Raw genomic sequence first — 19,680 nt, 5'->3', positions numbered from 1 at the left:
TTCCTGCTACATCGCCCTCCATACCCTTCCCATCCATTCACTTATCCAACTTTATATGTTACAATGGAACCTGCATCCACCACTTTCACTGGCAGCTCCTTCCACACGTGCACCGCCCTGTGAAGATGTTCTCCCTCAGGTTCCCCTTAAATACATCACCTTTCACCCTTAACCCATGACCTCCAGTTCTAGTCTTACCCAACCTTACATTTACCCTGCCTATACCCCTCATAATTTTATATAACTCTATCAAATTTCCCCTTATTCAACACTCCTGACCTATGCAACCTATTCCAGTAAATAAGGTCGAGTCCCAGTAACATCCTTGCAAAATTTTGCTATACTCTTTCAATCTTATTGACACTTTTTTTTGTAGGTAGCCAACTAGACCTGCACATAACACCCTAAATTAGACCTCACCCACATCTTGTACAACTTTAACATAGCATTCCAACTCTGGTACTCAATACTCCGATTTATGAAAGCCACTGTGCTATAAGCTCTCTTTATAACCGTTTACCTGTGACACTACTTTCAAGGAATTACTTTGTTTTTTATCATTTACATCTCTAATTTCCTGTTTGATATCATCCTTATCCAGTAGCATGCACATCTACAGTGATGAAATGCTTTGAGAGGGTGGTCATGGCTAGAATCAGCTCCCACTGCAGTTTGCCTATTGCCACAATAGGTCTACGGCAGAAGTAATCACAATGGCTCTTCTCACAACCTTAGATCACCCGGACAATATACACAACTCTGTCAGGATGCTGTTCATTGACTACAGCTCAAGGTTTAACACCATCATTCCCACAGTCCTGATCAATAAGCTACGGAACCTGAGCCTCTGCAATTGGATCCTTGACTTCATAACCAGAAGACCACAACCTGGGTGGATTGGTAATACTATCTCCTCCTCACTGACAATCAATACCGCCCACACCTCAGGGGTGTGTGCTTAACTCACTGCTCTATTCGCTCTATACCCAGGACTGTGTGGCTAGGTACAGCTCAAATGCCATTTATAAATTTGCTGATGATATAACCATCGCTGGCAGAATCTCAGATGGAAAAGAAAGGGTGTGCAGGAGCAAAATTTAGCAGCTAGTTGAGTAGTGTTGCAGAAACAACCTTGCACTCAATGTCAGTGAGATTAATGAGGCTATTGTGAACTTCAGAAAGGGTAACACGAACCAATCCCCATAGAGGGATCAGAAGTGGGGAGAGTGAACAATTTCTAGTTCCTGGGTGTTAATATCTCTGAGGATCTAATGTGGACCCAAAATATCAATGCCGCTATAAAGGCAAGACAGTGGCTATATTTCATTAGGAGCTTGAGGAGATTTGGTTTGTCACCTAAAACACTCAAAAACTTCTACAGATGTACCATGGAGAGCATTCTGACAGGCTGCATCACTGTCTGTTATGGGTGGGGGCTACTGCACAGGACTGAAAGAAGCGACAGAAAGCTGTAAAATTAGTCAACTCCATCTTGGGTACTAGCATCTGTAGTGTCCAAGACATCTTCAAGGAGTGGTGCCTCAGAATCGCGGTGTCCATTATTAAGGACCCCCACCACATGATGCCCTCTTCTCATTGTTACCGTCAGGAGGGAGGTACAGAAGCCTGAATGCACACACGCAGTGATTCAGGAACAGCTTCTTCCCCTCTGCCATCCGATTCCTACGTGGACATTGAACCCATGAACACTACCTCACTTTCTATATTATTTCTGTTTTTGTACTATTTTTAATGTAACAAATTTAAGTTAACAAATTTCACAACATATGCCCGTGATAATACACCTGATTCTGATTCTATCATTACCTCTGCCGTTTGGAGGTCTATTAATTGGTGGCCCAATTAACCAGAATCTACTGTATTAAATATTGCAGAATAGTTATTGAGTCACAGAACACTACAGCACAGAAACCAGCCCTTTGGCCCATCTACTCTGTGCCAAGCCATTAATCTTCCTAGTCCCTGATTTACACCCAGACCAGAGCCCTCCCCACTCGTCTTTCTTTTTAGACACTCTTGTACATAATCACTCTGCAGCTATATTTCCAAAATAGCATTTATATTGTATCTGTCATCATCTATTTGTGCCGCTAGGCCACCCACCCGTCATATTACAATCACTTTTCACATTCAGATATAGCACTATTAGACTTATTGTTTTATTGTCGATCATTTCCCAGATCTCATCAGCCATCTTCCTGTGAAGGCAGACATCAATGATAAGATGCCCAGTGTTCCATCAGAGCCCTTGGCTACCCAAGGAAAAGGCCAAGATACCAAATCCAGAAACAAAGCCCACCATCCGACCTGCTCTCCGGCATGCTTCGAAAACAGAACATACCTCAACAGTGAAACACCATCGCAAGGTGCTATTATGGCAACCCAAGCTCATGAAGCAAATTTCAAAGGAACCAGCATGCACACAGTTGTTGTTCCTCTCCGTGCCTTTTGGTGCATCAGCCAGCCATTTCCATTTCTTTGGCATTTGTTTGTTTTTTTTTAAATGAGGCAGAGTCGCTGGCTCAACGCTGAACTCAGCATAGATGGAAAGGAGCTACATGCTTTGAAGTCTGGTGTGGATGTTACTACACCACTGGCCAGCTAAGGCACATAGTTACAAAGACATTATTACGGTGATCTATAATATTATAAAAGTATTCAGTCCACGCACTTGAAAAGCAAAAAATTTGAATCTGAATGACTGATTGTAGCAAAGACTTTTCTACCCATAATGACAAGTTGGTGACAGCACAAAACCTACACACAAGCATTTTTAATTCTATCACTACCTGAATAATTCTTTTAGCAACTTAAGTATTAGAGTTTAAAAAACACTTCCCTGACATTTTAATTGTGTGTTAAGTACTTAATTAGTTGCAAAGTGCATTGGGCTGTTATAAAAGGCACACCATCTTGCTGAAGTGATGATTATGGTTAGTTTCTGGTAACAGTTTCTCAGACTGTTCAGAACCCAGGTAATGGAGATAGAAACACAGTATGAACACTGTGTTAAATTATACCGCATCCAATCCCTAACTACATTATTTCAAACATTATCTTTGAAGTGGTTCTCTTGGTCAAGGCAATAACTAGCAGAGCTACAAGACCATTTCTGGTGCGACCGTTGAAGACTTCAGAAGGTGATATTAATCTCAAACTCCGTCTGAAAGGCTGGTTATATGAGAACATTTCCAACATTTGGACCGTCATTTGAAGACCCCCCATGAAACTTATACTCCTGACACTTTGATCATAATTCCACAATCCATGCCCTACCCAGTTCCCAGTTTAATTGGAACAACACTGCCAGTTGCACCTTTAGCTGCAGAAGCCTCCAGAATGCTGGAAACCCCTCACCTTTCTACATCCCTCTAACCTCTTTTCCAGCTTTTCTCAATGATTTATTGGGACAATGGCAGGGGGGTTAATTTTGTTTGATAACACTCTTGCAGAGAGACACTTCACACATTGCACTGTGTTGAAGGCACATTAAGAAAGGAAGTTATAATGACACAAGCCAGATGCCAAAAGAGGAAGGTTGTACAGCAGAATTCAGCAGACACAGATACTGTGTGTCCCAAATAGAGGTAATACTGTGGAGACTGCAGTGTGCCTCAGTACCTGAGGCCAATGAAACAACACCAGACTGCTGACAGTTTTTGCTGACAGTAGAGGATGTGAGCAGAACACCTGGACAACCCATGTTGGATTGCAGATCTATTGCCAGTGAACAATAAGATGAATGATGAGATGTAGTGTTGCACAGATGCCAGTTGAGCAACTATCTGATCAATTTTGCTTGTACTCTCACCTTTCCTTCCCACAATATTCTACCTCAGAGAACAAAGCAAATCCAATAATAACAGAATAGTATTTTAATGGCACTGATTATAAAGCCAACTTCACCCTTTGTGTCTTTTGCAAACACTCTCCAGCAATATAAGGTGACAAAAATTCTCAGCAAAATGCTTGTGTAAAGAGCATCTCTCATTGGGCACAGCTATTATGAATAGTCTAACAATAGCATTTTGTCACACATTCAATAAAATTGGTAAATCATACTTCAGCTGACATTATCCCAACCAACTACTTTAAAAATATTGCTGGATTCGTCACAGTTGGTAACCATGCACAAATCCCACAGTTCTGCATTCACTACATTAGGAACAGAAAACAAATTATGAAACGTCCTACCTTCTGGCTATATAGTAAAACACAGGATTTCCTGTTTTTGATGTTCCAGCCTGATAAAAGATGTTAAGCGTCTTTAAAGCTTTGAACTCTTCCTTTTCATGTACTTGATGCCTGGAAAGAAAACGTTTCATTATAACCAGAGTCCTCAAAGTATCTGTGCTGCCAGTGTTTATGACTTAAACCAGGGAAGAATCCTTCCCATTATAAATCCTCTGATACCTGCCTGTACCTACAGGAAGTAAAGGTCCTGTATAATTATACCATATGGAGATATATTGAGTCATTCAGTCCAGTAATAAATAGTTACTCAGATTTTAAAATTAAATAGCTTTTGTTAAACATATATTGGGTGCAGATGTTAATATTCAGGTGTTGGCTAAATACTTCAACCCTTTGATCAGTAACGTGAAGCTATTCAATTACAACCTTCAAGAGGACCACAATCTTGTCTTAGGGTTTGGAGGCTTGCATCTCAATGACTCGGAGAGCTGTGCTGGCTGGAGTCAGGACTTTATACTTTAGCTCTTGGTAGGGTCACCCATGCCAAACAGGTCAAAGGGCAGGGGCCTGACTAAAAATGGTCCACCAGTCCTCCAGGTTCAGGGGTTCAGCTCAGGGCGAACAACCCTGACTGGTCAAAAAAATTGTCATGGAAACAACAATGAAGAATCCTTTATCTGTATGCAATGGTATTCCTGAGTCTCCACCTGGGATTTGTCTCCACAGGAGTGAAAACTGAGAGGAAACTACTAGCACAATGAAGGCAGCTCTGAACACCACCAGATAGGCAAAGACAATAGAGATGAAGGACCTTCACTGCTGCTCTAAATGCTAGTGATATAACAGGCAGTAACTAACAAACTATTCAATTACAAAACTCTCTGTTTCGATACTTCTGAAAATACATTTATAGTACTTCAAAGTTCAAAGTAAATTTATTATCAAAGTACATATACATATACCATCTCAGATCACAAGACCCTGCAGCGGATAGTGAGGTCAGCTGAGAAGATCATCAGGGTCTCTCTTCCCACCATCATGGACATTTACACTAGATTCAAGATTCAAGATTCAAAATTTTATTGTCATTCTAACCATACATCAACTCCGCAGAGCAGAATGAGACAGCATTTCCCAGGAGCAGTGCAAACATAACATAACAAACGCAACACTAAATAATAAACATAACAATAAATAGTAAAACACAGCAGCCACATGTCAGTTAAAAACAAGTTATTAGGGTCCAGTGTGAGTTAGAAGTGTCCAAAGCAGAGTCAGGTCGAGCAGCTGTTTAGCAGTCTGACTGCCTGTGGGAGGAAGCTGTTTAGTAGCCTTATGGTTTTAGTTTTGATGCTCCTGTAACGTTTGCCTGATGGCAGAAGAACAAAGAGTTCATGGAGAGGGTGTGAAGGGTCTTTAATGATGTACCGTGTCTTCTGGAGGCATCGACTCTGAAAGAGGTCTTGGACAGAAGGTAGGGAGACCCCAATAACCTTCTCTGCTCCCCAACCACCCTCTGCAAGGCTTTTTTGTCAGCAGCACTGCAGCTGGAGTACCAGGTTGTGATTCAAAAGGTCAGCACACTCTCAACCAATCCTCTGTAGAATGTATAAAAAGACAAAATGCTAGCAGAACTCAGCAGGCCAGACAGCATCTATGGGAGGAGGTAGTGACGATGTTTCGGGCCGAAACCTTTCTGTAGAATGTAGTTAAGATGTTATTAGGAGTGATGCTTGTTTAAGCTTCCTCATAAAGTGCAATCTCTGCTGGGCTCGTTTCACAATCCCAGTGGTGTTCCTGGACCAGGTGAGATCTGCACCCCAAGAAACTTGATGTTTTCCACTCTCTCCACTGTGGAGCCGCTGATGCTGAGGGGTGTGTGCTCAGGCTGAGACCGTCTGAAATCGACGATCATCTCCTTGGTTTTGGTGACATTAAGCATCAAGTTGTCACTGCACCAGCTCTCTAGGTGTTTGACCTCCTCCCTGTACATTGTTTCATCATTTTTGCTGATGAGCCCCACCACTGTGGTATCATCAGCAAATTTAATGATCAGGTTCTCCTTGAATCTGGCTGCACAGTCATGTGTTAGCAGTGTAAACGGCAGTGGGCTGTGCACACAGCCTTGTGGGGATCCAGTGCTCAGTGTGATGGAGTCAGAGATGTTCCTGCCAACATGGACTAACTGTGGTCTCTCTGTCAAGAAATCCAGAATCTAGTGACACATGGCAGTGTTAAGGCCAAGCAGCGACAGTTTCTCCACTAGTCTCTGCGGGATGATGGTATTGAACACTGAACTGAAATCAATATACAGGATTCTGGCATAAGTGTCTTTGTTGTCCAAGTGAGAGAGAACTGTGTGCAGTGTGGTGGATATTGTGTCCTCTGTGGAGCGATTTGGACGATAAGCAAACTGTAGAGGATCCAGCGATGAGGGGAGGCTGGCTGTGATATGAGGCTTGACAAGCCATTCAAAACATTTCATTACTATGGGGGTCAGGGCGACGGGACGGTAATCATTCAGACAGGCTACAACTGATTTCTTTGCTACAGGGATGATTGTGGAGGTTTTGAAGCATCTGGGGACAATGGCTTGACTAAGGGAGATGTTGAAAATGTCTGTTAGGACATCTGCTAATACATCAGCACATTCCTTGAGCACACGTCCAGGGATGTTGTCGGGACCTCCCGCTTTTTGTGGGTTGACCCTGGTAAGGGTCCTCCGTGTGTGCTCTGAATCAATGATTGCAGCCAGCTGGTCAGATGGTAAGAAGGGACTGGCTCTCCCCCTTGCTGCAGTGTTTGATGCTTCGAAGAATGCAAAGAATTTGTTAAGCCTGTTAAGAAGAGAGCGTCGCTGTCATCAGTTTTCTGCCTGATCTTGTATCTGTCAGAGCTTTAATTCCCTGCCACATCTGTCTGGTGTCACCTGTGTCTCAGAAGTGTCCATATATTTTGCCCGCGTAGGCCCTACTCGCTTTCCTGATCCCTAGTGAAAGCGCAGACCTGGCTGAGCGAAGTGTACTCCTGTCCCCCGATCTGTAGGCTGTGTCACGGGCCTTCAGTAGTGAACGCACCTCTGTTGTTATCTATGGCTTTTTATAACCACATGCGGTGAAGGTCTTCATCACAGTGACATCCTCCGTGCATTTGGCTATGTAGCTGATTACTGCCTGCGCATACTCCCCAATGTCTATATGGTCATCACAGGAGGCTGCCGTTTTGAATATGTCCCAGTCTGTGTGCAAAAACAGTCTTGTAGTGCTGAGGCTGCTCCTTTTGGCCAGACCCTTAGCTGTCTTTTCTCTGTTCTCACACGTTTAAGCAGTGGTTTATATGCTGGTGTTAACATGACAGATATGTGGTCAGAGTGGCCAAGATGAAGGCAGGGGGCTGCTTTGTATGCCTGTGGGGTGTTGGTATAAACCAAGTCCAGTGTTGTCTCCCCTGGTTTTGAAATCCACATATTGCAGGAATTTGGGGAACACAGTCTTTAAGCTGGTGTGGTTAAAGTCCCCAGCAATCACCACAAAGCTGTCGGGATGTGTAGTCAGTAGCTCACTGATGGCTTCATGTAGGCCTCCCAGTGCTTTGTTAGAATTAGCCTCAGCATTGGCACTGAGAGCTACGTAAACAGCTGCCACAAGCAAGATGGTGAATTCCCTCGGCAGATAGCACTACACGCTGCATCCGCAAAGCAAACAGCATTATGAAGGACCCCATGCACCCCTCATACAATCTCTTCTCCCTCCTGCCGTCTGGGAAAAGGAACCGAAGCATTCGAGCTCTCATGACCAGACTATGTAACAGCTTCTTCCCCCAAGCTAACAGACTCCTCAATACCTAGAGGTCTGGACTGACACCTTACTGCCCTACTGTCCTGTTTATTATTTATTGTAATGCCTGCACTGTTTTGTGCACTTTATGCAGTCCTGGGTAGGTCTGTAGTCTAGTGTAGTAGTTTTTTTCCCTCTGTGTTGTGTTTTACGTAGTTTAGTCTAGCTTTTGTACTGTGTCATGTAACACTGTGGTCCTGAAAAATGTTGTCTCATTTTTCTTATGTACTGTACCAGCAGTTATGGTCGAAATGACAATAAGAGTGACTTGACTTGACATTACCATACTTAGATGTACATTCTTGCAGGTATTTACAGGAAAAATAAAGAAATATAATTGAATTTACAAGAAACCATACATAAACTAAGACTGATAAGCAACACTGCTTACCTGGTCATAAACTCCTCAAACTTGGAGCTGGTGAGGTTTAGACTGGACCAGTGAGTGTCAGCAACAGGCTTGTGCTCAGGAGGGCCCAGATAGGCTAACAAGGTAGCCATCTTGTCAAACGGTCTTCTCCCTACTGCTTTGTGATCCCTGAGGTCATTGGATGATAAAAGTCATCTTTTGACTTTATTGAAATAAAAATCAACATTAAATTACATTCAGTTTTGCATTAAAAGATTCAAGGATTAGACTAGTGCTTGTGATATTCCTTGTCAGAATGGCAGCACGCTATTTATCATACATGCAAAATATTCAGAAGTGTATTGATACTATAAAAATGTTCAAATGTACTATGTTTCATGGATTCTGTTACTTTTGTGATAAATGTTTAAAACAAAGAAGATATTACATTATGCAACTGAGTGAATTTCCTATGGGATTTTTCAATTATAAATCCTGATGCAATTGTAAAAATAATCATGATTTTTTTTGGCAAATTATTTCCATTTTTCTTTAGCTAGCTCACTGTAGCATCCCTCACACACATCACTATTTACATCACTGTGCATTTAGACCAGGGATTCTCAATCTTGGGTCCATGGACCCTGTTAATGGTAGGAGTCCATGGCATAAAACAGGTTGGGCACCTCTGACTTAGATAGACATAACTTTGGATTTAGACACTTCCAATAAAATAAGTTAATATTTGGAATGACAGTAACATAGTGTCCAAGAAACATCTGCGTTCAGTTACTTCCGAGTTCGAATCTGGCTATGTTTGGCTGCAGAATCAGCATATAAAGTTGTCTAACCTTCGGCATTAACTTTTGCAAACTATCTGTTGCAGTGGAATTCAAGTGTGGGCATAAAATTTGTATTCACCACAGAGAAAAAGCTCAGTGTTTTAGCATGAGTAACGTACCTGTTACTGGAAAGATACTGGCCTATTTTCTCCTGATTGTTCCACAGCAACCTATGCAAAGCAAGAACGTTCCCATCACTGATGAACGAAAGACTGTGATTGACTGTGTCACTGGCTGGGCAGTCAGATGCAATGTCCAGGAAAAACCTTCCAGAAGGAAATACGGTGAGGGAAACATGGTGGAGAGAAAAGAAATGCATGAGAAATATTCGGAAAGACATCACATCAAAATATATACCTAAATTGAAAGACAAACTTATAGATCATGTACATAAATGAGTTCCCAATCATGACTTGTAAAGAACAGGGTGGTCACCATACCGTTCAATGCAACATGCATAAACTGCTGGAGGAATTCATTAGGTCAGGTAGCATCTATGGAAAATAATAAATGTCTAAAGTTTATTAAGTATAAATTTATAAATTTTAATCCTTTCCATAGATGCTGCCTGACTTGCTGAGTTCCTCCAGCATTTTGTGTGGGTTGCTCTGGATTCCCATCACCTTCATAATTTCTTCTGTTTACCACACAGTCTATCAGGTTTGCACCAAGGCTTGGCTTGTGCAAGGCTCCCAATTCCAATACCACTTACATACTTTATTCTTTGCCCACGGAATCGGTCTTCCCTTTAACAGCAAAAGGAATAATTCCAGTTAATGTGCTTGTAGGTTCTGAACTTCAATTAACATTTTGCCAAGGGTTGTTAAAAGTTCCAACTTTCTTAACACTAACTGACATGAGCTTTAACGTAACCCTGTGACTTACTGTGCTTGCTTTTTGCTTTGTACATGCGAAGAAATTCCTGAGAATAAACTGAAATTTTCACTTTTGCCTAATTTTCTCTTTGGAAAAATGATTAAATTCAGAAAAAATATACAACCCTGGAAACTTACTTCCCTAAAACACTGACTTGGAAATATGCAATATACATGAGTATAGCAACAAGGAAGAAAGAATACAGTGCCATTTCCTACAAAGGATAGAATTTAAGCTCTAAGTGTGCTTCCTCATTCCCCACAGCACATTGTTCTATCTTTTAAACATTATCTATCTGGATGAAGCAGCTTCTCCTGAATTTCTGATTGGTATTTTAACAATATCTTACGTTCATGGCCACAAGTTCTGGTCTTGCCTCCAAATAGAAACCTTTCCATGTTACCTTACCAAGAACACAAGAGACTGCAGCTGCTGGAAGTCCAGAGCAATGCACGCAAAATGCTGGAAGAACTCAGCAGGTCAGGCAGCGTCTATGGAGGAGAATAAACAATCATATTTCCGGCCGAGACGCTTCATCAAGATCAGGCGAAGAGTCTCGGCTTGAAACTTGGCTTTTTTATTCCCTTACATAGATGTTGCCTTATCTTATGAAGTTTGCTTTCAGCAATATACTTACAACTCTTCCAGAAGAAAAAAATCAACAGCCAGAAGCACAATGGAACAACAGTTAAGAAAAGTTCAAAGTGTAAAGCAAAATTCATCATCAGGGTACATATCACATACAACCTTGAGATTCCTTTTCTGAGGGCATGCTTAGCAAATCTATAGAACAGTAACTGTAAACAAACTGTGCAAATGCAGATATAAACAAATAGCAATAAATAATGAGCATGAAATAACAACATAATAGAGCCCTTAAATGAGTGTAGCTATTCCCTTTTGTTCAAGAGCCTGATGGTTGAGGGGTAGCAACTGTTCTTGAGCCTGTTGGTGCGAGTCCTGATGCACTTGTACCTTCTACCTGATGGCAGTAGTGAGAAAAGAGCATGGCCTGAACGACGAAGATCACTGATGATGGATGCTGCTTTTCTATGGCAACTTTTCATGTAGATGTGCTCGATAGTTGGGAGGGTGATGTACTGGGCTAAATCCACCACCTATTGTAGGATTTTCTACTCAAAGGCATTACTGTTCCCATACCAGGCCGAAATGCAGCCAGCCAGCACATCTTCTACCACACTTCTATAGAAGTTTGCCAAGGTTTTCGATGACATGCCAAAGCTCTGATAACTCCTGAGGAAGCAAAGGCACTGTGCTTTCTTCACAATAATATTTTTATGACAGATGCAGGACAGGTCCTCTGAGATAGTGACACCCAGGAATTTAAAGCTACTGACCCTCTCCACATCTGATCCTCCAATGATTATCGGCACATGGATCTCTAGTTTCCCTCTCCTGGTCTACAATCAGTTCCTTGGCCTTATTGACATTGATTGAGAGGTTGTTGTTATGCCACTCAACCAAGTTTTCAATCTCCCTCTTGTATGCTGATTCGATTCCCCTTGTGATACAGCTCACAACAGTTGTGTTAACAGCAAACTTATATATGGTGTTGGAGCTGTACAGAGCCATATAATCACAGGTGTAAAGCCAGTAGAGTAGGGGGCTAAATGCACATCACTACAGTGCTCCTGTACTGACGAAGACTGTGGAGGAGAAGTTTTTGCCAATCTGAACTGACTGGGGCCTACAACTGAGGAATTGCACAAGGGGGTAGTAAGGAGATTCTAAGTCCAAGCTGTTTTTGAAAACAGTATTTGAGTACCACAAAAGAAAATTGGAGATCTTAAGAAACATAGTTCTGCTGCTCTGCTGAATTTTATGAAATAGCTTCCAAGAATTAAACATGTTGCTTAAAACTATTGAAGCTGAACAATAGGGTGCAGTTAGGGACACACATCAATTCTTGGAGAAACCTGCATTCAACCCTTGACTTAAAAAAAAGGATTACATCTTCATTAATTGCATTAAGAAAGCTCTAAAACTACATGCATAATACACACTTGCATTCCTGCTGTCTCACAACCATCATCATCATTATGTGCCGTGTCATATGCTGCGGGCAGTCATGGTCTTTTGATCATGACTGCTCTTGGCAAATCTTCTACACAAGTGGTTTGCCATTGCTGCCTTCCGGGCAATGTCTTTATTGGTAACCTAGGCATCATCGATACTCTTCAGAGATTGCCTGGTGTTAGTGGTTGCATAACCAGGACTTCTACGACTATCCACCACCTGCTCCTATGGCTTCACGACGTGACCCTGATTGGGGGGCTGAGCAGGCGCTACACCATGCCCATAGATGACCTGCAGGCTACTGGAGGTTAGGAGCGCCTTACTCCTCATTTGGTAGAGACATTAAGTATCTTCACCTCACCATCCCTATTTCACAATATCATATTCAAACAGAGTAAAAATAAGTCATACATCTGAAAATACACTTTAATGTAGCCATACAGTAATTCAAAAATTCATAGTTACCTGCGGGCTGCATCGAAGTTGTTTTTGACAAAATCATTAAATGGCCTCATATGTTCTTCTTTTGTAAACAGGACATGATTTGCAATGCTTTGTAGAATCTGGTTAAGAAGCAGAATTTTTATGCTCATTAATGACATCTGATTCTAAAGACAGGGAGTTACCATCAACTTGCCCTGATCTGCCATCATGCCATCAAAATTTACGTTTAAGATCAGCCAAGAAGGCGTGGATTTCCTTCAGATACACCCCCATTTCCTTGCACATTCCAAAGATGTGCAGGCTGGTAGACTAGTTGGCCCTGCAAATTGCTTCCAATGTGTAGGTGGAAAGTGGAACCTGGTGAGAGTTGACTGGAATGTGAGGGGGATGAAATGGGATTCATGTCGGATTAGTAACAATGAGTGCTTGATGGTCGGTATACACTCAATGGGCTGAAAAGCCTGTTTCAATGCCATATGCCTCTAGGAGACCCTGAAGTCTTGACAGGTGATCGGGCTAACATTCTGCACTCCCAACTGTTCAGTGTGCCTTATGCTCTTGCAAGGTCACATTAGAATGTGTATGCTAAAAGGTTTTTATTTCTCTTTAGATCACTCTCCATGTTTAGCACCTGAAAAGCGATTGTCCTTCTTGCTGCCCAAGATGAGGCTTGATCTCATGTCAATTATTTTCTCAATTGGGTGAAGTTTAAACAGTCATCATGGCAATTATTCCCCAGCTAACCCGCCACAGCTCTTGGACTGAATGTCTTAGCTTACTTGCTGACAACTGTTGGCAACACAATCTTCCATCCCTCAGTCTGACTCCTACGACTCAAGCTGCCTTGCCCCAAAATGACAGGACCTGATTTCAGATGCTTTGATCTGATTGGCTGTGAATGGGCCAAATTTCATTCTTATGCACAAGCACACATGTTACAAGAGGTCCAAATGGCCAGCTTTGCAAATGTGTGAGATGGAAGAGGATGCTGTATCTCTAGTGCAGGTACACCAAAAGTATTTGTACTTATAGTAGAGGTTTCAGGAACGTTAGCTTTTGCAAACTATTCTTCCCCAAATCCAGAGCAATGACTTGTTTACTTACTCAATAGATCAATTCCTGATTTCCCAATTCCCAGTTTGGAGACCAACTCCTAATTGGAACCAGAAATTCTCCATATGTTTGAAAACTATTACCTTGGACATTAACTTCAATCCCCGTTCAATTCTTGGTGGAGGCTTCTTATCAAGAATTCCTGCTTCATATGGAGATACTATAGCAGGATTGATGAATCTTAAAAACATAGCACTTCCGACAGCACCAATGCTGTTCTGGGGGAAACGCTGGCTGACAACCTGCAAGGGGGAAAAACAGCAGAGATAAAAACAAAATGTTTCATCAGCCACAATTGAAATCTAATGTGTTCTCGTCATTGAACACTTTTAAAAGAAATAATACTCTGGTTTTGTTTATACAGGTTGTCCCCAGGTTAAGGCAAAACTCCATTCTTGTTAACTGTTTGTAACCTGAGCAGTTTGCAAGTCAGAGAACGGGTCCTGAACCAGGTTTTCACGTGACAGAAGATTCCTGCAGCCCATAGCACCAGAAACTCCATCCTGCTGGAACCCCAAATACTTTATCTTGTATGTTGGAGGTGTACCTAAGTCAGGAATCTGTAAGCTGAGGAAGATCCATAGTGATAAAAAAAAATGTATACCTATCAAATGAGGTCTAAATGGTCCCTAACCTCACCATAAAGGATGATGTGAAGGAGTTGATTAAAATGTAGGCTTCACCTTATCTCCCCAAATGTAATCTTCAGATTCAGTTTCATCTTGAGGCAAGTCCGAGACAGATTATTAACTAAGTTCTCATTCTCTGTTTATAATCAAGTCTAACGTCCTGTATTCATCACTCTTTTTGATATTGCCCCCATGTTACACTTCAACTCATCCCACTGACTGCAATTTTGTCCTATCATCTTCGGAAAAAAATACAAGGAACAAGAAAAATATCCACCTTTGATCTTGAGACGACCTAGAAGTTCAGGATTTTGCATAGCTGTGATTCATTCTACTGGAATTCCAAGAGGATGAAAGATGCTAAGAGGTAGCTACCTAAAAAGGATTAATTAACTTCAAGGATGAACAATAAGTCAGGTTTAAGCAATGTTGAAATCTCAGAGGGTTATGAGGATATGAGACAGCACAGAGACAGGAAGACAAAAACTTGGTGGGATTTTATAAAGACCAGAAACTTCAAAATCAAGAGCTGTTTAACTAAGTGCCTGTGTGGAGGAGCAATCACATAGAGATTGGATGAATGGAACCTGGTGGAATTTTTGAATAGCTTCTGGTTTATCAAGAGTAGTATGGAACAGATGGACTGAAGGTTTCAGGAACAGATAGACTAAAGCAGACAAGTTATGTAATGTTACCAGAGGAATCAACAGACAGTCTTCAAAATGACATAGATGTGAGTCAACAGATCATCTACTTAGATCAAGTATGAAACCAAAGTTTGAGAACAATTTGCTTTGGTTTCACGGTTGCCAGGGAGAGAAATGGAGACAGGGAGTAGACATTGACAGGAACTAAAGATAGTGGCTTTGCTCAACTTTCTAACAGTGTTGAGTTCAAGGTCTTAAAAATGCAGAATGTCTCTGAAGTGCAATGACAGACTAATATTATGACACTCCTTACTACATTTCCGCTCCTAAACTACTGTATGCACATAGATACATTTGTTGTAGAGCAGAAGAAAGGAAATAATGTTAAATATATCACCAAGGACTCTAGTAAATTTCTACAGATGCCATGGAGAGCATTCTGATTGGTTACATCACTGTCTGGTATGGAGGGGCCATTGCACAGGATCAGAAAAGGCTGCAGAGGGTTGTAAACTCAGCCAGCTCCATCATGGGCACTAGCCTCCCCACCATCGAGGACATCTACAAAAGGTGATGGCTCGAAAAGGCTGCACCATCATTAAGTACCCCCACACCCCAGGACATGTCCTCTTCTTCTTACTACCACCAGAGAAGAGGCACAGGAGCCTGAAGACACACACTCAATACTCTAGGAAGAGCTTCTTCCCCTCCAACATCTGCATCCTGAACAGACAAATGACCCCATGAACACCACCTCACTATTTATACTCTCTTTTTGCAACACCCAATTCATTTAAATAAGTAAATATTTAAATTTACTGAAGTATTCTTTAAAACATTGATTTTTTAAAATTTACCTAATATGTATACAGTATACTGATTGCTCTTTAAGGGAGTAGCTTATTACGCAGTTTCTAAAGGCATTGAAGAAAGAATGTCATACACCTAAGAATCACCCCTGCATTTACTGTTGCTTTTATAATTATCATGTACATTTTTTACTCTGTAAGTTCACATAAACAAGGAAAATCATTTCACCTTACTGTATATGACAATAAGCTAAACAGAAGTCATAGATAGATGGCAAGGATTTATTTCAATTAAGGACAAAAGTAAAATAAACCTTATTCCCCTTAATGCAATAGTTAGCATTAAGATTTTTAAATGATTCTGGAATAAAGAGTTTATTTTGCATTTTCCAATTGCATCTGTAGTTTTATTCATAACTACAGATCATTACTCTAGGTTCTGGATTAGTAATCAAATACCAGAATATCTACCTCTAGCAATTACTTGCTTTAACATCTGGCACAGAGATGAAAAATGATCCTTTCTTGCTTTCAAGAAAACTGAACAAACAGTAAGATCTATATTTTGCTGTAACTGCCATATCCGCTTGATCACATCGAGGTTTCGAGTATGTAGGAAATTAACTGTTCAATTCTCCCTCAATGTCTTTACTGAGAATGGAATTCTGAAGCTACAAAGATGAGCACCGCAGTGCAGATACCACTAAACTCTAGTAGCAAATATCCCCATTTTCAATATAACCAAAACTCATGCACTTTTTTTTAGTACCCATAGAGTCAGATTCATTTTCTATCACATGTAAATCAGAAACATACAGTGAAATGTGCTGTGTTAACAACCAACACAACCCAAGTATGTGATGGGTGATTCTGGCGCCCACCTAGCTTATAGGCATTATAGTACGTGGTGATACGTGGGGTCTCTGCATTATTTTTGTCTGAGATAAACAAAATAATCGATTAAAGACATCCGAATCTGACAGGCATCATTCATTGTCCAGCTGCCCAAACATCATGAACAAGGATCTTAAAACACCAGTAAAATGTCAGTAAAAAAAATCCTTGTAACAAAAATGGGATTGCTTGTTAAGATGCTTACAATGTAGAAAATGAACATGCAGTTGATAAGTTGTAAATTCAATCATCCAGTGACCGGATATGTGTGAATACGCACAAAGACAAAGACAGCCCTGTGATGTTAGTAAAGGACTATTCATATCACATGGAAAGCAAGATTAAAGATCCAGAAAGAAATTCAAAAACATTAATTCTTTGGATTTCTTGTCTCTCTCACTCCCATTCTGTCATTAAAATGCGTTCATATTCTTCTGTCAATTTAAATCAAGAACTTAACTTTCTCTGCCTTTTCAAGGACTTGGCATTTGTTAAACTTCTACTGATTACATTCATGCTGACATTTGCCAAGTGCCAGGAAGGTGCAGAAATTAAAAAGAACATCTCTTTGATTCCTTCCCCCTTCCACTGTGAGTCCACTGTAAATCAGTGGGTCAGCACTCTCACACTAATCAGAAGATTGAAGGTTCATGTCCCATTCCTGAGATTTGGTATGTACCAAACACTCTAGCAAATCTCTACGGATGTACCATGGAGCGTAATCTGGCTGGGTGCACCACCACCTGGTGTGGAGGCAGCCATGCACAGGATCAAAAGAAGCTGCAGCAGGTTGTAGACTCAGCTAGCTCCACCTTGGACACTGGACACCCAGACACTGAGCAGGTCAAAGAAGTCACCTAAGGCGATCCATCAAAAAGCTGACATCCATCATGAAGGACCTGCACCTCCCAGGACATGCCCTTCTTCTCATTATTACCATCAGGGAGGAGATACAGAAGAACACTCAACGTTTTAGCATCAGCTTCTTCCTCTCTCCCATCAGATTTCACTATTTTGTGCACTACATATTTATTTACATTTTTAAATTTCTTTTTGAATCTCCTAATAATTTTTATGCTGCTGCCATAAAACAACAAATTGCATGACATCTGTCAGTTATAATAAACCTGATTCTGATTTGAGCACAAGGAGGTGCTATTTATCATACGAAATGTCAAACCAAGACCCACTTGCTTACTCCTGGGTTGGAGCATTTTACACATGAGCAGGGGTAGCTCTCAATTAATATGACCAAAATAGATTGGAAGGATGTTGCATTTGTGACATCTCCCTTGTGCAAATATTGGCTGCTGGGAGAATAACTCTTACATCACTTGGATTATGTAAATATTAATGTAAAAGTGACTTTACTTCAAAGGTATTTACTGGCGATGTAGTAGATCGAGACATTAATGATTGCAAATAAAATGAAGACACAAAAGAGACTGCAGATGCTAGACATGAGGATCATTACACAAAAACACTGGGGGAACTCATCAGGCCAGGCAACATCTCTGGAGGGAAATGAACAATTATCAACACTTATTGTCCATTCCTGATTGCACTGCAGGGGAGTAACTAGTTAGGCCATTTCTAAGGTTGTTCTTTTATTCCATGGATGTCTGCAAAGAGTAAGAATTTCAGGTTGTATACTGTATACATTCTCTGATATTAATGGTTCAATGGAACCATTGAAGGAAATTAAAAACAGAATGTCACACACTTAAAAACTGCCACTGTATTTATTGTTGCTCATATTACAACCATGGATGTGGTTCACACTGTGAGCTTCAAGCAAGAAAGGAGTATCATTGCACCTTACTGCATATCAAAAATGATTAATACATAAGAATAGTACAGAACATGGAGTTACTATAGTATTGCACTGAAAACGTTGCTTCCACTTCCAACATCATATCTCTGCGAAGCAGGGTTTTCTGCAATGAATGCAACAAAATCTAAATTGCGGATTAGACTGGACATAAGGAACCCCCTTCGAGTACCTTTGTCTCCCATCATCCCTCAATGGGACCGTCTTGTTGCAGGGAAACAAGGCCAGGGCTCTCACTGATCCACTGATATTGGTGTGTTGCAATGATTTTAGATTTTCATATGAGGAAAATATGTGCTGGATGTTTAATAGCCAAACGTTACTTAAAATGTTATGATGCTATTGACTTAAAAGTGACTTATAATTGACATCACTATATTCATGCGAGGAAAATATGCGCTGTGTGTTTAATATTAAATTCATTGGATAAACCCTTTTAGAAATGAAATTGAGTGCATTAGCCACTTATAAGTGAGTTATAGTTGACTCATCACCTATATACTGGTCGTGATTAACACCCACACCGCCCCCACGCACCTTGGCCGGTCCGCAAGCATATTGTCGATATTAAACCGGTCCACAGTGCAAAAAAGGTTGGGGACCCCTGCTCTAAAACATCTCTATTGCATCGGCTGCTACTATCATTACTGGCAGTGTGTTTCAAGCATCACCACTCTCTTTGTAAAATAATCTACCTCGGACAACTCCCCTAATCTTTTCTCTGTCATGCTATTTTTTAAAAGAAACAAGCAAACACTAGGGTGGTATTCTAAGAATTCTGCTTTAAAATCTAAGGAGCAAATTTTTCTTTTATAACGTTATCTGGCTAAAAAGACTGAAATAAATATAAGTAATAGATTTAGCTAATTGCCACTTAATACCTCATCCAAAAGAACTCCCTCCATGAGAATGCAAGTCTAAAATGTCAGCCACAATTTACAGTATGTTTGTTGTGCAGTTCGAACACCCATCCTGCTGACTGAAAGAAACTGCACCATTAAATAAATTCAACTAATACTTTATTATATTACTTGGAAACCAGTCAGTGCAGATCAGAAATAACATCTCCTTCTCGCTAACAATCAATACATCACACCTCAAGGATGCACTGCTCTATCGTCTCCACACTCATGAACGTGTGGATCGAATTTACAGATG

General features: G+C 40.9%; 1 protein-coding gene across 10 annotated transcripts in view; it reads right to left on the bottom strand.

The window, feature by feature from the left end:
- nf1a (neurofibromin 1a) overlaps nt 1-19,680 on the bottom strand; it is a 357,260-nt gene that overhangs the window by 142,279 nt on the left and 195,301 nt on the right. For all 10 annotated transcript variants that reach the window (XM_059973505.1, XM_059973509.1, XM_059973507.1 and 7 more), the window contains 5 exons: nt 13,796-13,954; nt 12,621-12,718; nt 9,362-9,508; nt 8,443-8,589; nt 4,216-4,326 (listed from right to left, as the gene is read on the bottom strand). In XM_059973505.1, the coding sequence (XP_059829488.1) occupies nt 4,216-4,326; nt 8,443-8,589; nt 9,362-9,508; nt 12,621-12,718; nt 13,796-13,954 (662 nt within the window). The remainder of the gene's footprint in view (nt 1-4,215; nt 4,327-8,442; nt 8,590-9,361; nt 9,509-12,620; nt 12,719-13,795; nt 13,955-19,680) is intronic.

Source organism: Hypanus sabinus, chromosome 6 (genome assembly GCF_030144855.1).
Source record: "Hypanus sabinus isolate sHypSab1 chromosome 6, sHypSab1.hap1, whole genome shotgun sequence".
Taxonomy (NCBI): domain Eukaryota; kingdom Metazoa; phylum Chordata; class Chondrichthyes; order Myliobatiformes; family Dasyatidae; genus Hypanus; species Hypanus sabinus.
The sequence above is the reverse complement of the archived record's forward strand: the minus strand, read 5'-3'. Positions and strand labels throughout refer to the sequence as shown.